Source organism: Salmo trutta, chromosome 3 (genome assembly GCF_901001165.1).
Source record: "Salmo trutta chromosome 3, fSalTru1.1, whole genome shotgun sequence".
In the NCBI taxonomy this organism is placed as follows: Eukaryota; Metazoa; Chordata; class Actinopteri; order Salmoniformes; family Salmonidae; genus Salmo; species Salmo trutta.
The window spans coordinates 58,067,159-58,087,370 of NC_042959.1; the positions used below are offsets into that span (position 1 = coordinate 58,067,159).

At 45.9% G+C, this 20,212-nt stretch overlaps 2 protein-coding genes across 3 annotated transcripts; both read right to left on the reverse strand.

Annotated features, from left to right (window-relative positions):
• Positions 1-367: 367 nt before the first annotated feature.
• Positions 368-12,176, reverse strand: mdc1 (mediator of DNA damage checkpoint 1). Of its 2 annotated transcripts, XM_029742940.1 has the most exons (11): positions 12,117-12,176; positions 11,369-11,507; positions 10,263-10,904; positions 9,994-10,072; positions 9,348-9,765; positions 8,342-9,230; positions 4,758-7,978; positions 3,774-3,926; positions 3,313-3,495; positions 2,911-3,036; positions 368-1,705 (listed from the first exon to the last, which is right to left on the reverse strand). In XM_029742940.1, the coding sequence occupies exons 2-11, from the start codon at positions 11,493-11,495 to the stop codon at positions 1,388-1,390; spliced, it is 6,156 nt and encodes a 2,051-aa protein (XP_029598800.1). In that variant the 5' UTR covers positions 11,496-11,507; positions 12,117-12,176; the 3' UTR covers positions 368-1,387. The 2 variants fall into 2 exon arrangements, with proteins under 2 accessions (XP_029598800.1, XP_029598799.1); XM_029742939.1 differs by having other exon boundaries at positions 8,342-9,765.
• Positions 12,177-13,203: 1,027 nt separating this feature from the next.
• LOC115180812 (tubulin beta chain) lies at positions 13,204-19,864 on the reverse strand. Its single transcript, XM_029742969.1, has 5 exons — positions 19,695-19,864; positions 16,580-16,688; positions 16,307-16,417; positions 15,844-16,088; positions 13,204-14,234 (listed from the first exon to the last, which is right to left on the reverse strand). The coding sequence occupies exons 1-5, from the start codon at positions 19,749-19,751 to the stop codon at positions 13,419-13,421; spliced, it is 1,338 nt and encodes a 445-aa protein (XP_029598829.1). The 5' UTR covers positions 19,752-19,864; the 3' UTR covers positions 13,204-13,418.
• Positions 19,865-20,212: the final 348 nt, after the last annotated feature.

Here is a 20,212-nt window from a genome sequence, read left to right on the forward strand (position 1 = left end):
TCGATTGCCCCAAGCAAGGCAATGATTGCTGGTTGTTTGTCTTTTTAACTGAAGGAATTTATCTTCCTTGTAACAAAACGTTATAATAGCTGCATTGTGTATAGGCCACTCAGCTGAGAGGTAGAAGTGAAGGCTGTGTCGAGGGATTTAGTTCAACCTCAATCGAGTATATCTATTATGTATTAAAACATCCCTAAGCCCAGACGATGTCTAAATGAACACAGTAAACATTCGTCCATTGACCGCCATTAATTGGCCTAAAAACACTTAATGAAATGGCAGGTAGCCAAAATATAAAACATCTAAACATATGGCATAAGAAATTCCCACCCCCCCAAAAATACAAACACAATTGAACAAATCACTCTGAGGTTCAGTACAAAAGGTTTATTGGTCGGTAAATAAAGACACATTTAACTCCTAGACATACAAAGATGTAGAAGGACGAGCAGCATTAAAACAATCAGTCCTTTCTTTAAGACATGTCCCTTCAGCAATCACAGCTAGTGAAGACATATCTGGTATATTCAACATTATCCTCCTAAAATAGGCACTATATATATATATATATATATATATATATTTGTTATCTTTATACAAAGGCGAGAGGGTGGCTATTAATCAGTATAGATAAAGGATCAGGAGAGGGAGGGAAGAGACAGGAAAAGAGGAAGAGACATAAAATAAATGACTGGGATAGGCAGTAAATGATCTTATCTATTACTCTGTCTCTTCTCTCTATGTTAACAGATATATCTCTTTTTTATGAACACAAATCTATTCAGCGCATTTCTCTGCATGTATTTTCTCTCTACCCTCATAAACATAGGAATACATTTCCATGTCTTGGGTTTGTTTGTCTTCTTATCTGAGTGAATACATTCTCAACTATCTAGTCTAGTTGGTCAGGTGGATGTCTCCTCTCACCAGCCTTTTACGTCTGCGTCCCAAATAGCACTCTATTCCCTATATAGTGCAGGGCTCTTGTCAAAAGTAAGCAATAGGGTTCCATTTGGGATGCTGCCACTGTCTCTTGTACAGCCGAATCCTCATTCTCCCCTCTTACCACTCCTCTGTGGCCTGGACCTGCTACTGCTCTCTATACAGGTGGAGGTGGGTGCTGCATGCTATGCCATCATGCCATCACACACACACACACACACACACACGTGGGTGTCATCTGTCTGTGGTCTTCTCTGGAACTGTAATGCCTTCTCCCTGGCCCTGTAGACAGGGTCATATTCACCTAACGGTAGAAAACAGACTAAAACAGGGAGGGATTACCTGAACTTGTCCAATAAGAAACACTAGTGTTTGTTTTCTGTTGCATAATATTTTGCTACAGTATGCACTAATGAATACCACCCAGGTGAGTTTGGTCTTTCTGTTACATTCTCTTCCTGCCCCTGGCCTGGCCTTTGGCTCCTGGCTGGGCCCTGGGTTTGGGGGCTGAGAGGACATGGGTTACCAGGTCCACTCTCTGCTGTAATATACCAGTTAGCAGGAACTCAGCGCTGAGGACGGGGAGAGAAGCAGAGAGAGCAGGAGCACAGAGAGACCAGTCCTCCCCACACGATATCACTAGGGTCTGGGCCTTCTGAGTGGAGGGCATCGTGGAGAGGAAGCGAGCTCCGCTACAGACGATGATGTCCTTCATCTGGGCTGGCTCTGGCAACACTGACCTGGTCACATGGACCTCATAACCCTGAGAGGAGAGGGCATGCTCTTATTTTGAGTTTCATTTTCCCCTTTAAATTTACAAATCAGTGCGTTCACTAAGGCTAAGAAGCCAGTTTTATAAACAGGAAGTAAAAAGGAAAGAATAAGATAATAGATAAAAGCCTGCTTGCTGCTCAGTCAGAACTGAGTTAATGGAAGAGCTGCCCATTAAACACAACCACAACATTAACAGTGAATGTAGCTTGCCTGTTTTTATTTTTTAATACATTTGCAAAAATGTCTAAAAACCTGTTTTGTCATTATGGGGTATTGTGTATAGACTGAAATGATAATAATAATAACATACCAAAATGAGGAATAGGTCACGGACTGAATACTTTCGGAATGCACTGTATGTATATATCTACCTCTTACCTCGTACCCCTGCACATCAACTGGTACTGGTAGTCCTTGTACAGCCAAGTTATTATTACTCATTATGTATATATCTACCTCTTACCTCGTACCCCTGCACATCAACTGGTACTGGTAGTCCTTGTACAGCCAAGTTATTATTACTCATTATGTATATATCTACCTCTTACCTCGTACCCCTGCACATCAACTGGTACTGGTAGTCCTTGTACAGCCAAGTTATTATTACTCATTATATATCTATTATTACTTTTATTGTTTCATGTTTAACTATTTTCTTTCTCTCTGCTTTGTTGGGAAGGGCCCGTAAGTAAGCATTTCAGTAGACCACACCTGTTGTTTAGGAAGCATGTGACAAATAACATTTGATTATACAGAAACCCATATTTTCAGGACATGGCTTTAGTGTGTCTTGTGTTTTCAATGGTGTGTAGTCGTAGATAAAAAGAGGCCATTGGGGAGTGTGGATTGTTCACACAGTGACAAACCCATCTAAATGATTCAGGAGAATGTATGTATGCAGAACAATTCCTGGGTTCCTGTGAGTCATTATTTGCCTAGCGCCTGCACTCTCTTAGGGGGGTGTGTGCGCATGTGTGTGTTGCCTATTTGAATAAACATGGATGGGCGATACAAAGATACAATCACAGCACGCACGCACGCACGCACGCACGCACGCACGCACGCACGCACGCACGCACGCACGCACGCACGCACGCACGCACGCACGCACGCACACACACACACACACACACACACACACAAAGGGATGAATTGGACAGATGGATGGAGGAGAGGAGGAGAGTGTGTGTGTACCTGTAGTAGAGGTTGGGTGCTGGCGGTCCTCAGTGATTCCTCCAGACAGAAGCTGAACTTGTTCTCCTGCTCTCTGTCCTTCACCAGGTACCTGTCAGTAGGTAGGAAACGACCCACCTTACCACACTGGGGGGGGGGGGGGGGGAGAAAGAGAGAGAGTGCAGAGAGAGAGGGGAAGGGTTTGAGGTTAAAACGAGGCTAGGACTCCAACCATGATCAGATAGTCATTATACTAAGAGAAAAATGTCTCAGAAGTTCTTGTACAAAATTGTCCCCAATTGTACAAAAGCACTTCCAGAAAGAACTCCAACCACCCCATGACACATAACAGTGATGTGCATTCTATTTTTACAATCTTCAGGTCATCCATCTTCACTTCCTGGTGGGGGGGTGGGGACTAACCTTATCCAGCCAATCGGTGGTGATGACGGGCACGCCGCGGGCCACAGCACACAGGAACTTGACGGTGCGTCGGACCCTGTCAGTCACCAAGTGGGTCATGTCAGCCACGCCCTTCGCCAGGCTGCCCCCCAGATGAGACACCACCTTCCCCCCCTCCTCATCCACCACTCCTGTAAACAACACCTGAGAGGAGGGGGGGTCAAAGAGAGAAGGACAGAAGGAGGGAGAGAGGGATGAGAGTAAGAGGCAGAGGAAGGGAGGGCTTTCAAAACCCACATACACAACTGTGCATCAGAGATTTAATGCTCTAACACAGACACTAAACACACACACAGACACTAAACACACACACAGACACTAAACACAAACACTAAACACACACACAGACACTAAACACACACACAGACACTAAACACACACACAGACACTAAACACACACACAGACATGTCCATTAGCTTACCTTGTAGGACTGCGTGGCTGCCCTAGCTGGGCCCAATGTCCCAGGGGAGGAGAGAGAGGACAGGGGAGAGGCAGAGGAGGAGCGAGGGGTCTTAGCCAGTGGTGATGATTCCACAGGGGCCCTACGCTTACCTCTGCCCTTACCTGTAGGGGTCTGGGGCACGTGCAGCAGAGAGGGGTAGTGGGTGGAAGAAGAGAGAGGAGGAAGAGAGTGAGCAGGAGGAGAGAAGAAAGAGAGGGGGAAAAGAGGAAGAAAGAGAGAGAGAGTATCATTAGTCAGCAATACAGGGTGTATACAAACTGACAGTTATGCACATTGAACCACTTAATTCATTACTAGGGCTGTTATGCAAAGATGTCAGTGTACTCCTAATGGACCGAGAGATGTCAGTGTACTCCTAATGGACCGAGAGATGTCAGGGTACTCCCATGGCTGAGGGAGAGAGAGATGTCAGTGTACTCCCATGGCTGAGGGAGAGAGAGATGTCAGTGTACTCCCATGGCTGAGGGAGAGAGATATGTCAGTGTACTCCCATGGCTGAGGGAGAGAGAGATGTCAGTGTACTCCCATGGCTGAGGGAGAGAGAGATGTCAGGGTACTCCCATGGCTGAGGGAGAGAGAGATGTCAGTGTACTCCCATGGCTGAGGGAGAGAGAGATGTCAGTGTACTCCCATGGCTGAGGGAGAGAGAGATGTCAGTGTACTCCCATGGCTGAGGGAGAGAGAGATGTCAGTGTACTCCCATGGCTGAGGGAGAGAGAGATGTCAGTGTACTCCCATGGCTGAGGGAGAGAGAGCGAGAGAAAGAGAGATAGATGCCTTGGGAGTCACTGAATGACGTTAATTGAAATCCATTACTCTAGTGGGAAAAGACTGAGTCAGTGTACGAAGAGAGTGGAGCTGGGTGTGGACAGAAATTGAGTGCATAGCTTTTCAAAGGCTTGTCTATTAGAAGGGAGCAGATGGAGAGAGAGAGAACATTACCACAGAATTAGAGTCCAAAACAGCGTCCTCTTTTTTCTTTATCTGAACCGTCGACTGCCTGCCTTGGACTTTCCTCTGCACAGTACCAGCCTCTTCCATCTTCTCACTCTGTCCCTCCATACTCTTCTCCTCCTCTGCTATCTTCTTCACCTGGGCAGTGGAGGCTCTTCCCCTCTTTGCTGGAGTGGATGCAGGATTCTCCTCTTTCTCTCCTTCCTCCTCTGCTGCCCTGCATCTCCCTCCCCTCTGAACCTTAGCTTTCCCCCGGGGAACCTTGAACCCACTGCTCTCCTCCTCCTCTTCCAGCCCCCTCTTCCTCCCTTTCCCTCTCCCACCTGTTTTAGACTCCATTCCCTCTTCACTTGGAGTGTCCCCTCCTACTGTTGTAGTGGTGGATTCAGGTGTGTTGTCTTTCTGTCCGCCTCGGCCCCGGCCTCTTCCATTCCCTCTAGGAGCGGGGGAGTCCTCTGTTACCTGGGCTGGAGTGGTTTCTTCATCTGCTACTACAGGGTCTGGTTCATTGGTTTTGGCTGTTTTCTTCTGCCCTCTAGTGGTACCACCAGCCTCCTGAGAATCAGCCTTCTCATTCATCTCAGGGTGTGGACCATAATCCTCTACTTTCTGGCTTCTCCTGCCTCTGGCTGTGGGCTTGGGGGCTGGAGGCTGCTCACTCTGCCTGTTACTGGGGGAGAGAGACTCTGTCCCAGTTTTCCTCCTTCTCCCTCCTCCCCTCCCTTTGCTCTGAGAGCTCACGCTAGCCACGATACAGGTGGAGACCTCTGAGTTGGTGGAGCTGTGGGAGTTGGTGGAGCTGGAGCGAGAGCGGGTTCTCCTGGCAACAAACTGTTCGCTGGAGAGAATGTCCTGCACTGTGACCTCCACAGCAGCAGGGGGAGCCACAACCGTCCCGACCAACGTCCTTCTCCTGGTGCTGTTGCGGGTGGGGTTGTCTGGACCAGGGGCTGGCTCTGTGGTGCTGGTGGTCTTCCTCCCCCCTCTCCCTCTGCTCCCCTGAGTGCCTATGCTGGATCTCTCAGAGCTGACAGAGTTGGAAGAGTTGGAGCGAGACCTAGTTATACTAGCTGGGACTGGTTCTGGTTGGCTGGACAGAATATCAAGTTCAGGCTGTGGTTCCGTTGTGGGTGGAACCGTGACGGTTCTCCTGGAGGTTGCTCTGCGACCTCTCGTGGATGTTTTTGGCTCATTTTCGTCATCTTTCTTTGCTTGTTTTTCTCCTTGTTCCTTCGCTTGTCGTTCTTTTATCTCCTTTTCTTTCTCCTCGGCTTCCCTCTTTTCTCTTTCCTTCTTCTCCCTCTCCAGTTTTTCTTTCAGGTTTCTTTCCTTCATTTGCCTGTCTAATCGCTCCTTCTCTTCCTTGTTCTTCTTCAGTCGTTCTCGCTCCTGTTTTTTCTTCTCTTCTCTTTCCATTTTCTCTTTCTCCAATATCTCTTTACGCTCTTTCGCCAATCTTTCCTTTTCGGCTTGTTCTCCCTCTATTCTCTCTTTCTCCACCCTCTCTCTCTCCAATCGCTCTAGCACTTCCCTTTCCCTGCTTTCTCGCTCCAATTTTTCTTGCTTCTCTTTTTCCTCCCTCTCCAGTCTTTTCCTATCTTCTCTTTCTTTCCTCTCCCTCTCTATTCTTTCTTTTTCTTTCTCTAATCTCTCCTTTTCTCTTTTTGCCCTCTCGCACTCCAGTCCTTCTTGCTCTTCTCGTTCCTTCCTTTCCCTCTCAAGCCGCTCTCTTTCCTCCTGTTTCCTTTTCTCTCTCTCCATCCTTTCTGTTTCTTCTCTTTCCACTCTCTCCCTCTCTAATCTCTCATCTTGTTCTTTAAGTTCCTGTTCCATCCTCTCTCTTTCCTGTTGTTCCTTCATAACCCTTCCTGATTCCACTTTTTCCTTCTGCAACTGTTTCTTCTCAGCCTGTTCTCCTCTTTCCTTCTCTATTCTCTCTTCCTCCTCAGGCAACACCTTCCCTCTCCTCCCTCCGCCTCTCGCGGTGTTCACAGCCTTCCCCTTCATCTGCGTTTTCAGAGGCTCAGAGCTCTCCTCATCTCCTCCTCTAGCTCCTCTTCTACCTCTACTGCTGACACCGCTTGTCCCAGCCTCCGACTCTTTCCCTCGCCTTCTCTGAGCCCGTCCTTTAGCTTTGGTGTCTTCCTCCTTCTCTTCCTCAGTGTCACAAGTACCCATAGGCTGAGTTTCAGCGGTGGAGATGTGGGAGCTGGTGAGGAACTCACTAGGTTGTGTCTCCTCCTCTTCTACTCTCCCTCTCCGGGAACTTCCCCTCCTTCTGGGTGATGGAGGGTTGAGTTCTTCCTCCTCATCACCATCATCATCCTCAGCAGCAGTAAACATGGGCTGGGTTTCAGCAGTGGAGAGGTAGGAGCCAACAGTCTGTGTCTCTTCCTCGTCTACTGTCTGTTTCTGGGGCCGTCTTCTTCTGGGCGAATCTGGTTTTGCTTCTTCCTCATCATCACTCTCCTGGAGCATGTCCAGAGTTTGAGCCGTGGAGAGGTATTGGTTGGTCAGCACCTCACCAGACTGGGTCTCATGCTCCTCTTCCTCTCTCTCCCTCGCTCCTCCAGATCTCCCTCTTACTGGGGTCAGGGGCTTGGCCCCAACCAAATCTTCCTCCTCCTCACTGTCCTCTTCCTCATAGGCAGACATGGGCAGGGTTTCAGTCGTAGCAACATTAGACGGGGTGGGGAATTCCAAGGGCTGTTTCTCCTCTTCATCTACCTCCTCTGTGTCACTGCGAGGCTGGGCAGCATAAGCCTGTGTTGCCTCCAGGACAAAGTTCACCTGCCTGTTCCTCCCGAACACCGCAGACCTCTGGCCCAGGCCAGGCTCCTCGCTCCCCCCTCCAGATCCATAGGTCTGGGTGGCCTCCAGGTCAGAATCCCCACCTGGGAAGCTGAATGCCTGGGTGCTCTCTGAGGCCTGGTCCCTGGTCTGGAGGTGGCTGCTGTCTGACAGACCCAGCTGGAAGGAGCCTCGGCTGGGCTGCTCCTCCCGGTCCTCCCCCAAGGAAGGCTCCAGACTGTAGGGCTGCGTGGCATCCAGGGTGGGTTCCAATGGAAAGTTGCTCTGATGGTCCTGGTTCTGGGCCTCCAACACATATGACTGGGTCTCGGCCACCACAAAGTCATCGTCCTCCTGGCTGTCTGATGCAGAGCAGGACAATGCTGCTGTAGGCCTCAGCACAGGAGGGAGAGCTGGGTCTGAGGAGGAAAGATAGAGAGACAGGTTCCAAATGAACACGGCAGATTCACAGTTTCCCCTGGAAATGTATACTCTCTTGTCAAAGTCCATGTCTGTGTCCCAAATGGCACCCTATTCCCTATATTTTTTTTATTTCACCTTTATTTGACCAGGTAGGCCAGTTGAGAACAAGTTCTCATTTTCAACTGCGACCTGGCCAAGATAAAGCAAAGCAGTGCGACAAAAACAACACAGAGTTACACATAAACAAACGTACAGTCAATTTCCTTTGACCAAAGCCCTATGGACCCTGGTCAAAAGCAGTACATTACATAGGAATCAGGGTGTGATTTAAGATGCAAACCATACAATCCATGACTTACGTCTGAATGGGTCAGAGGGACTGAAGGAGGCCTGAGTCTCAATCTCCTCCTGTACTGACGATGCCAAAGGGGTGGAGCACTTCTGATGAGGGCCAGGGGAACCCCCCAGGGGGAGCAGCCCAGGGCCAGCTGCCCCCTCTCTGATCCGACCTCCAGTCTGTCCCTGGCCTGCCTCCCCTGGTCCATCCTCCTCCGTATCACTGTCCATCCTTAAGTCACTGGGCTCACTGAGGTCCGGCTCCGGGACCATCCCTGCTGGGGGCCGACACCGGGGGGGTTTGGGCTCCAACCTCTCATCCTCAGCATCTGTGTCAGCATCAGAGTCCTGAGACCTGAGAGCGGTTGTCTTGGCAACAGCACCGGTTGTCGTTGTTGTGGGTGATGGAAGCACGGCCTGTCGCGACGCTAACACCGCGTCCTCCGTTACCGTGGCGACATTAGGAGGAGGAAGGTTCCTGGTCTGTGTGGCTTCTTCCTCTAAGTCTGTATCGCTGTCAGACCTGATCTCCAGAGGAGCAGCAGCTGCAGGTCCTACACTGGTGGGTGGAATAAGGAGCTCTGCTGTTCTGCTGCTGGCCGGAGGGGCAAAAGGTTTGTCTTCTTCATCAGTATCACTGTCCAAAAGGATCTCCTGGTGACCAGCAATCCCTGTTCTGATCCCACTACAATCTGATTCTGGAACTGTTTTGGAACGTGTGTCTGTGTCCTCCTCTTCCACATCTGTGTCAGTGTCTAGGTGGAATTCTACGGGCGGCACTGCAGGGGCAGAATCGTCTGGTTTCTCGGCCGGATCGGATACGAAGGAGGTAACATTGGTAGCACTGTCTGACACAACATCATCATCATCATCATCATCAGCATCCACATCTGTATCACTGTCCAGGTGGATCTCTGTTGGCTGCACCACTGGGACAGAATCTACTGGTTTCCTCTCCACATCGGCAGCAGTTAACATTAATTTAGAGTCATCCCCTTCCTCCACATCCGTATCACTGTCCATATGGATCTGGCCTGGGTCAGAGTCTGTAGTAGGAGGTTCTGTTACAGCTGGTGGTTTAACAGCGTTTACAGGTGCAGACAGCCCCATCTCCTCCTCTCCCTCTACGTCTGTGTCACTGTTCATGTTAAACTTGTCCTCTGTAGACACCATTGGTCCATCTCTCTCAGCTTGACTGACCTGGTTCACCACTGACACATCCTCCTTTCCTCTGGTCCTTTTCCCAGTTTCCTTCTCTCCTAGAGCCTCTTTCCCTTCCTTCCCCTCCTCCTCCTCTTCTTCGCTATCGTCCACTATCACTTGGGCTCTTCTTCTCCTGGGCTGCTGTCTCGGTCCATCCATGTCGCTCTCCTCCTCACTGAAGCTCACTATTTTCTTGGGTCTGTTTTTAGCGGAGGAGGAGGGAGTGATGGGGCTCTCGTCCTCACTGTTAAGACACAAGGAAAGGTGACTTCACTTTGAATACAACGGAATACAAACACCCACTGTATTCTAATATATATATATATATATATATATATATATATATATATATATATATATATATATATATATATATATATATATATAGTTTAAAATATAATCCAATATTGAAGTTTTCAGTGATGATATCAGGTTACTGAAGTGGAAATGAATGGATGGATGGGAACTTTACCTCTCTGGAATGATTTTGTTTGTAGGACTGAGGAATGTAGAACAGGTGGGACTGGACATGTGGGAGTCAGAATCAGAGACTAACAGAGAAAAAGAGAGGGAACGAAAGAGAGAGTGGGGTAGAGAAAGAGAGGTAGAGAGAGAGGTAGAGAGTGAGAGAGAGAGAGAGAGAAAGGAGAGAAATACATATTTACAAAACACTGCAACAAAGCTAGATCAGAGCACCATGTGTTGGGATTACAGCAAGTGAAATAATAAACATCATTTTACCAAAGTACTTTCCCCATTTGTCTCTCCGTCCCTCTCGCTCTCCATCGGAGTCAGACTCAGATTCAGGCACCAGTGTCCTCTCAGGCTGTGTGGGGGTTTGTTCAAACGACAGGGGTTTGGCCGGAGTTTTACCCTTTCCACCCAGCTCAGTCGACAACGGTGCCCCCATCTCTCCATTAACTCCTTTACCCTCAGTCGGTCTCTCAGTCTTCGGTGTGCCAGTCTCTCGTCCCAGACCTTGGCCGCTAGGGCTTCCTCTGAGCTGGGCCTTGCTGTCTGGCCGTGTCCTCCTTCCAGAGTGTGCGTTCGTCGGGTTCTGCATGTGCCCCTGTCCCCCCCTCTGGTCCACAGAGACATACTGGCAGGGGATGTCAGCTATTACCACACACTCTCCCTCGGTCAGAGCGTAGCGGACGTGAGGGGTCAGTTTGGTCCGGCCCTTCCTTGTCCCATTCATGCTGCCCAGGTCCCACACTAAAGCCTCTGTCTCCATGGCGGCAACATTGCCGTGACGACGGTTGCCGCGAAACACTGAGATGGAGATGATGGTGTGTTGCTTGGATACGGAGCAGGCCAAGAGGGGCAGGGAGCAGGAGTCTGGGTTTCGACCCAACACATTTTCTCCCTGGTAGAGAGGCAACTCTGAGAGAGAGGGAGGGGGGAGTATAAATAAAATACTGCTTTTAGCAGCAAATATAAACATGTCATAAACTGACATAATTATTTCATGAAATACTTTGACAAACAAGTTTGTATATATTTATTTAACCTTTATTTAACTAGGCAAGTCAGTTAAGAACACATTCTTCTTTACAATGACGGCCTAGGAACAGTGGGTTAAACTGCCTTGTTCAGAGGCAGAACGATAGATTTGTACCTTGTCAGCTCGGGGATTCGATCTAGCAACCTTTCAGTTACTGGCCCAACGCTCTAACCACTAGACTACCTGCTGAATATCTCAAATCGTGTGTTGATGAAACAAAGTAAGAGGGAAAGCAATGCATGCTACAAAATGCCAGCAATGCGAGGTATTGTACAAGTCTAGGCATATTTGTAAAGGTTAAAAGATTATAGAAAGGATGGGGACATAACTGGGCTCTACTCACCAGTCTCTGTGATGTGTTTATTTTTTAACACCCTGAGTTTGGCCAGTGGCTCTCCTCGCTTCTCTCCATCATCCTCCTCCTCTGACTCTTCCAATACTGAGTCATCGATCAGCTGTGTTGCCTCCATTCACACTTCAATCTAAAATCAGCCAAAGGGACAGAAAACATGGCAGTAAAACAGTAATTAGTTTGTCAGCTAAATTGTTTTATCAGGATGCACTGGCTAGCTAACGTTAGAATATAGTTAGCTAGCAAGCTAACTAGCTAAGTTAGCAGAATATTTCTAAATGTGACTATCAATCACTTATTCAGTAAACAAGGCCACCAATTACCATAAAGAACACGTTTTACGTTCAAGCCAGCTAGGTGGGCAGATAACTTCCTAACGTTAGTGGATAAAGCAATTTGATCAGTAACATCAAAAAATGGTAATCGTGGTCATGGATTAACGTTTTGAATACAGCTCGATACGTTACAGTTAGTTACAAATTCGATCATTCCATGGCACGTTCATGGTCTAACTTTAGCTAGTTAGCAATCTAGTCCACAGTCCAGTTCATGTCATGTCTCTGGACTGGAGTCTGGGACATGTCTGTACAAAATACAGGACAGCAAAGGTAATTGCTAAAGCAATCATCAGATGCCAGTTTATTAAAAATACTCGCGCAATGTCTCAATCATGTGTGCAACTGTTAGTAGAACACATCGTTTATGGATATTCACTTTTTCTTTAAAACAGCACACTTACCGTGCATGCCTTTCGAACGATGAAAAACAATGTCCGGTAGAATATCTGCCCGCCTTCGGTGGGTGGGTCCATAATATTATTGATCGAAACGGCTGTCAGCTATGCTCTGATTTGTGATGATTGGGTAAAAGAACCTCGATCATTATTATTAAGGACTTGATTGGACATGAACGGTATGACTTGGTCATTTCTTGGGGCTACGAGTGACTCGAGATTTCACGGAAGGACCAATGGAATGGTCTAAAATCTCCCACTACCCTGGGCACCCGGCCATGCAATACGAATTCGACATTTTTTTTTTTACCGCGCTGGATAGACAAAGGGGCGTGCATCTCCACTGAAGCGCCGTTTCCTCTTTCGGAGCGATCCAATGACATTTTACTTTTATTATAGGAATAGGAGTGAATCTTCCCATTATTATTCGGATAGTTTGGGATCCGGTATAATTTGCATCCGTGTTTACACAGCCATTTCCCCTCTCTGGTGTCTGTTCTCTATTTCTTTTATGAACGTGTAGTATTTGAATGCATTAAACTATGTACACATTTCCCAACTCATTAATGTTCCCTAATGTCGTTTCCTTTTATATTATAACAATTGAATGGGAAGAGTAAGAGCATACAATCCATAAATATGCATTTTCTGGTTATTGACCCAATACTAATATAGGCCTATTCTATTGTGTTCATGAATATTCATAGTTTTCTACCATTTTGAGGCAGTTCAAGCCTTATTGCTGCACTTAATCTTATCCAGATGCTACTCTGTTGTCATAGTGGGGAATAGCGCTGCTTTGGGCCTGTAATATGTTTTCATAATGGAAGAATGTGTTCATTCACATGCTGTGAGTTTAATGTTATTCCAATGATATAACTAACTTTCCTCCTCTCTGGCCCATGATGATGGTATGCATCAACAGCCTCCCTAGTGTATCAAACTTTGTGACTCAAAGCACTCACAGTACTCAACAAAAAACACACATCTTTCTATCTCAGATTTCACATTGTGGATGGAATGATAACTTGTAACATCTGTCAGTCAAACAGTATGCCTATTGGTACAGGACAAATGAGGACAAGACAAGAGATGAACATTTGTTCATTTATTCGCAGTCAATCACAAGGGGTGTGTCTACTTTACTATAATATTTTCCATTGGATAAAAAAAATGCTCAACATTGGTTTTAGGACCCCTTTAACTTTTTCTTGCTTCTAAGTTACTTTGAGGCTGTTTTTTTCCCCATGTGGTTTCACAGCTTCATTTGGCCCTTCGAATACAATCTTAATCTTCAAAGCTCTGTCTTTAAGCATCATCGTCTTCAGCCTCCTCCTCGAACTCTCCCTCTTCCTCAGCAGTGGCATCCTGGTACTGCTGGTACTCAGACACCAGGTCGTTCATGTTGCTCTCTGCCTCAGTGAACTCCATCTCGTCCATGCCCTCTCCAGTATACCAGTGCAAGAAGGCCTTGCGGCGGAACATGGCAGTGAACTGCTCAGAGATACGCTTGAACAGCTCCTGGATGGCTGTGCTGTTGCCAATGAAGGTGACAGACATTTTTAGACCACGGGGTGGGATGTCGCAGACAGCGGTCTTCACGTTGTTGGGGATCCATTCCACGAAGTAGCTGCTGTTCTTGTTCTGGATATTAAGCATCTGCTCGTCCACCTCCTTCATGGACATTTGTCCCCGGAACACTGCGGCCACAGTAAGGTAACGGCCGTGGCGAGGGTCGCAGGCGGCCATCATGTTTTTTGCGTCGAACACCTGCTGGGTAAGCTCGGGCACGGTGAGGGCACGGTATTGCTGGCTGCCCCTGCTGGTGAGGGGGGCAAAGCCAGGCATGAAGAAGTGCAAACGGGGGAAGGGCACCATGTTGACGGCCAGTTTGCGAAGGTCAGCGTTGAGCTGGCCAGGGAAGCGCAGGCAGGTGGTGACGCCGCTCATGGTGGCTGACACCAGGTGGTTGAGGTCACCGTAGGTGGGCGTGGTCAGTTTGAGCGTGCGGAAGCAGATGTCATAAAGGGCCTCGTTGTCGATGCAGAACGTCTCGTCTGTGTTCTCCACAAGCTGGTGAACGGAGAGGGTGGCGTTGTAGGGCTCCACCACTGTGTCTGATACCTGGAAAGAAACAAAGAGAGAGAGAGATTAAAGTGCTTTATATTATCCGCCTCATCAAGTACATCTGTATTGAAGCATTAAAAAAAAAGAAGAAACACTCAATATACACTATGGTTCAAAAGTTTGGGGTCACTTAGAAATGTCCTTGTTTTTGAAAGAAAAGCACATTTTTTGTCCATTAAAATAACATCAAATTGATCTGAAATACTGTGTAGACATTGTTAATGTTGTAAATGACTATTGTAGCTTGAAACAGCTGATTTTTAATGTAATATCTGCATAGGCATACAGAGGCCCATTATCAACAACCATCACACCTGTGTTCCAATGGCACGTTGTGTTAGCTAATCCAAGTTTATCATTTTAAAAGGCTAATTAATCATTAGAAAGCTCCCTTGTGGCTCAGTTGGTAGAGCATGGTGTTTGCAACGCCAAGGTTGTGGGTTCGATTCCCACGGGGGACCAGTATGGAAGATTTTTTTTTTTAATGAAATGTATGCATTCACTACTGTAAGTCGCTCTGGATAAGAGCTTCTGCTAAAATGTAAAACCCTTTTGCAATTATGTTAGCACAGCTGAAAACTGTTGTGCTGATTACAGAAGCAATAAAACTGGCCTTCTTTAGACTAGTTGAGTATCTGGAACATCAGCATTTGTGGGTTCGATTACAGGCTCAAAATGTCCGGAAACAAAGCACTTTCTTCTGAAACTCGTCAGTCTATTCTTGTTCTGAGAAATGAAACACCTCACACCTCACAAGACCCGCAAAACAGCTGTACTATTTAATGAAGCTGCCAGTTGAGGACTTGTGAGGTGTCTGTTTCTCAAACTAGACACTCTAAAGTACTTGTCTTCTTGCTCAGTTGTGCATTGGGGCCTCCAACTCCTCTTTCTATTCTGGTTAGAGCCAGTTTGCTCTGTTCTGTGAAGGGAGTAGTACACAGCGTTGTACGAGATCTTCAGTTTCTTGGCAATTTCTTGCATGGAATAGCTTTCATTTCTCAGAACAAGAATAGACTGACGAGTTTCAGAAGAAAGTGCTTTGTTTCTGGCCATTTTGAGCCTGTAATCGAACCCACAAATGCTGATGCTCCAGATACTCAACTAGTCTAAAGGCCAGTTTTATTGCTTCTGTAATCAGCACAACAGTTTTCAGCAGTGCTAACATAAATTGCAAAAGGGTTTTCTAATGATCAATTAGCTTTTTAAAATGATAAACTTGGGTTTGCTAACACAACGTGCCATTGGAACACAGGAGTGATGGTTGCTGATAATGGGCCTCTGTACGCCTATGCAGATATTCCATAAAAAATCATCAGCCGCTTCCAGCTACAATAGTCATTTACAACATTAACAATGTCTACACTGCATTTCTGATCAACTTGATGTTATTTTAATGGACAACAAAAATGGCTTTTCTTTCAAAAACAAAGACATTTCTAAGTGAACCCAAACTTTTGAACGATAGTGTACATACTAGATTTTTTTTTACTGTAAGATATTAAACACATTTGAACAATACACCTTTATGGGTTTCTTATTTTCTGATAATTCAGTGCACAAATGGCAGCAGCAGTCTGAATTGCAAGTACAGCTGACATGACAGTACCTTGGGTGAGGGCACCACGCTGAAGGTGGTCATGATGCGGTCAGGGTACTCCTCTCTGATCTTGCTGATGAGCAGGGTGCCCATGCCCGACCCCGTGCCTCCGCCCAGGGAGTGGGTGAGCTGGAAGCCCTGCAGGCAGTCACAGTTTTCTGACTCCTTCCTCACTACGTCCAGGACAGAGTCCACCAGCTCTGCTCCCTCTGTGTAGTGGCCCTTTGCCCAGTTGTTACCAGCACCGCTCTGGCCTGAAGGAAGGGGAGAAGGGAGTAATAGGAAGGAGAAGACATTTAACTTATATTGTATATGAAACAAATCTAGTAATGATAATCAATAGCCCCCCCACCAATAAACTATTACATTCTACTGGGTTCTCTTAGGTGCCTAGTTCTAACATTTATTTTTCACATTTTCTGTTATATCCATCCCCATCCATTGCCTACAAACAGGTTGTATGTCCACCTACCAAACACAAAGTTGTCTGGCCTGAAGATCTGTCCAAAGGGTCCGGACCTCACAGAGTCCATGGTGCCAGGCTCAAGGTCCACGAGGATGGCCCTGGGCACATATTTACCACCTCCATGAGAGACAGAGGGGAGGAGGGAAAAGACATCAGCTGAATACTGCAGGAAACCATTACTAAAACAACTCTCCACCAGCATAGCCATATAGACTGGGTTAAATATGCTTCATATTAAAATGCAGCAGGATCATGGCAATAGATTTAGGGGTGTGGTACCTGTTGCCTCGTTGTAGTAGACACTGATTCTGTCCAACTGCAGGTCGCCGTCTCCATGGTAGGTGCCTGTGGGGTCGATCCCGTGCTCATCGCTGATCACCTCCCAGAACTACAGACACAAAATTGATGACAGCACATCAGTTTCCTAGGTTCATATACCACACGTTTTATAGAGAGAGGAATACATAGCTAACGAAGACTGAAGCATGAGCCGAAATGTCTGAAATCACTGTCTCTCTTGTTGTGAAGTATGATGAAAACAACAGCAAATTCTTGGCTCACTAAACCAAAATGTAACCCGTGCTTGGGCCTCTTTCTGGGGCCTCCAAATCACTAAGTCGGCCCTGGGTCAATTTAAATAGTCATAGACTGAGATAGATGGTTATAATAGTGTTAATGGAACAGAGGAGGCGTTTAAAATGCCATTTGAGGAGAGGGATAGAACACAAAGAACCAACAGATCTTTTCTTAGACAAATGTGAAAATGAAATCCATTTGCAGGCAGTCAGAGTTAATCGAGAAAGCTGATCATCTCTAGATCTATAATCATGTCTAGTTCAGCCCTTGAGGAGTATGCACTGTGTGCTTGTGTGTGTCTGTGTGACCTTTTGTTTCAGACATTTGTTTATGTTGGTTTTCTGTAAACAGCAGCATTAAGGGAGGATTTGGGATAATCTGGATAAACAGTCTGTATATCAGATCAGTAGTTAAGAGAGATTTGAGGGTACACAACTGTATGGACTCAATATACACTAGCAATCAGTGTTTTGATAAACCATGTAGGCTCAGGCAATATGACCAAGTGACCTTAATCTGAGAGAGAGAGAGAGAGAGAGAGAGAAAGAGAGAGAGAAAGAGAGAGAGAAAGAGAGAGAGAGAGTCAGAGAAAGAGAGAGGGAGAGAGTCAGAGAAAGAGGATGAGTGAGGGACAGCCATAGATAGGATAGATGGTTATCAGGGAGGACTGAGAATAATTGCTTTGAAAGAATGGGGACAATGGCCAGTAAAGCAGACGTGCCACACCCACTCTCCTATGCCTTCAACTGGGCTGTCAGTCAGATCCGGCCGGTGGCCATCCAACCCAATGACACCCTAGAGGGGCTAGCATCCTCACTGTCAGAACAACAGTAATGTTATTCTAACTAACGCTTTACTAGACAAACAGTTACATGGACACCAGCGAGGTTCACTGTCCATTGAAGTAGCTTACAATCAATGTGGATTTCAATTTAATGTGAAATTGAATTGATCTCAGAGACATACGATGTATATGTATGTCCTGATTGTATCATCAACCTGTATACTGGAGCTGCCTTCTTGGCCAAGTCTCCCTACAAAAAGAGATTAATTGCCTCAATAGGACTTCTCAGTCTAAAGAAAAGTTGAATGAAAAGAATAGACTGTGCTATGGCGTAATCCAAAGGAACATGTTTTATTCATAGGGCACCTCTCTCTCTCTTACACACTCCCCTTCTTGTCCATCGCTCTCTCTCTCTCTCTCGGTCTTCTCATCTCTGTCTGTCTCTCTTCTTCCAGTAGTATCAGATTAAATCGCTGTTGAACCCAGTGACTTCACCGTCTGTTACGTCAGCTGTTTCCTCTGTCTGAATGTCCCTCCCCCACCCCATCCGCCCCTAATTTGGTTAGGGGAGGACAGACATTGATTAGGATGAGGCGGGCAGTGCTACTGTACAGCCCTGCTTTTTAAAATGGACATTATTAAAATCAACTCTAGCAGCGGGAAAAGGCTGATAATGATGAGCTGTACTGTATGTCTGAGGAAGGAATGACCTTGGTATGGTTCTGTGGCTCTATAATGACCATGGACCTGGGGTAGTCATGACAACCTTAGGCACCCTGATACAGAGAATATGGATTTGATTGGTCTGCCTGGACCATTATGTCCTTCATTGTAGGCCTATATGAGCTATCAACCAGAAAGACTGTCAAACAGTTTACCCCATAGGCCTATGAGAGACTGGGTGGGGTTGGGGTACATCTATCTGATGATGTCAAGGCCTATTGTACATGGGAAATGGACCACTAACACAAACCAGTCATGCACTACAAAATAAAGAATATTATCTCAAAGTGAACAAACATTTTGTCAACCTTTTGTCTCTCCAATTTGGAAAAGCCCAAACAACTGACAGCCCTCTCCAATTGTATTTTATCCCCTTTCCATCATTGTAAATTATGCACGCCCCATTCTTCTCAATACTCCTTTGCACCACCTCTCACACACCAATGGAAAACTCTGTCAGCCACTACACAGCCCGCTGGAATAAATCCAATCGATATATCGATCCAATATATGATGGAAAACATGTCATATGGCTCTTGCGCATAGCAGGCTACATGAATAGATGTGATTGTCTTGAACGCAAGTTTCCTATATGCGAGGCAAAAGGGGCAAGTCACCATTACACAGTTTGACAGACTTTGACAAGGGAATAATAGGTTGAGTTCAGACAATCATGCGAGAGCAGCTTTAATGCAACCTGCAGACGCAGACACGCCCGGTGGTGAGAAAGAAATCCTGTCCCGACAGTCAGAGAACCCTGTTAAACCGATATTCCTAGACAATTGTACACCGCAATTCCACAAACCGGCTCACACAGACATTTATCACATCGTTTTTAATTGTGGAGTTAAAATACTTTAACAAATGGTAGCAATCACACACCCAATTAACTCTGCATATTGTATGAAATAATATTGCAATAGGCCTACATAGTCTCCAAATCAAATGGTAGCCTAATAAATAGGGTGAATGTGACTGGATGATGATCCATTCTTTGTAGTAGGTTTCAGTTGGGTTGATTCATTTGAAATAAGCCTTTACTATACTATAGACAGACATTCAATACATGTATCCAAACCATTATAGTTGTATTACTGAGGATGTAAGGTTTTATTATTAGGTTTAAAAAGGAAGCCACTACCACTTTTTGTGATGAAACAAAAGCTCAAAGCATAGTGGTCTCATCTCGGGCTATATCCTAATCTAATCTATCAAATCCAACCTGACAACAACAACAAAAATCTATGAAACTGCAACAGTTAGACTACAATAGAAGTTCATAATTAGGATGATGAATGTATAGGTTCTTACCTTGGCGCCAATCTGGTTACCGCACTGGCCGGCTTGGATATGCACGATTTCCCTCATCTTGACTGGTAGAAATTTTGAGACACAAAGATACAGTGAACCATGAAGACCCAACCGAACTAGTATGGACAATGGTTTTGGTAATCTGGACAGGAGAATTCTGCCATCAGCACAAACAATGATGTCATTTTGTATGGTAATGAGGAAACTTTCAAAATAAAAGGCCGCATTTCAAAACATTGCAATGTGGATAACTCAAAAGATATTGCATTTTATTCACTGGACACTTCCATTGTGACATCAAGAAAACGCAATGAGTAATTTATGAAAACAAATAAAAAATATGATTTAATTAAAAAAGTTAATATATATATATATATATATATACCAATAATGAAAAAATACAATCAAGGCCACCAGACTGTTAAACAGCCATCACTAACATTGAGTGGCTGCTGCCAACATACTGACTCAACTCCAGCCACTTTAATAATGGAAAAATCGATGTAATAAATGTATCA

Bases quoted from the DNA above. Each gene is read 5' to 3' on its own strand.
- mdc1 (XM_029742939.1), bottom strand. From the start codon at position 11,495: ATGGAGGCAACACAGCTGATCGATGACTCAGTATTGGAAGAGTCAGAG. The intron at 10,905-11,368 runs GTGAGTAGAGCC...CCTCTCTCTCAG, and splicing joins TAAACACATCACAGAGACTG to AGTTGCCTCTCTACCAGGGA. The intron at 9,766-9,993 runs GTAAAGTTCCCA...GTGTCTTAACAG, and splicing joins AACAAAATCATTCCAGAGAG to TGAGGACGAGAGCCCCATCA.
- LOC115180812 (XM_029742969.1), bottom strand. From the start codon at position 19,751: ATGAGGGAAATCGTGCATATCCAAGCCGGCCAGTGCGGTAACCAGATT. The intron at 16,089-16,306 runs GTAGGTGGACAT...CCCTTCCTTCAG, and splicing joins GCCAGACAACTTTGTGTTTG to GCCAGAGCGGTGCTGGTAAC. The intron at 14,235-15,843 runs GTACTGTCATGT...GTTTCTTTCCAG, and splicing joins GCGTGGTGCCCTCACCCAAG to GTATCAGACACAGTGGTGGA.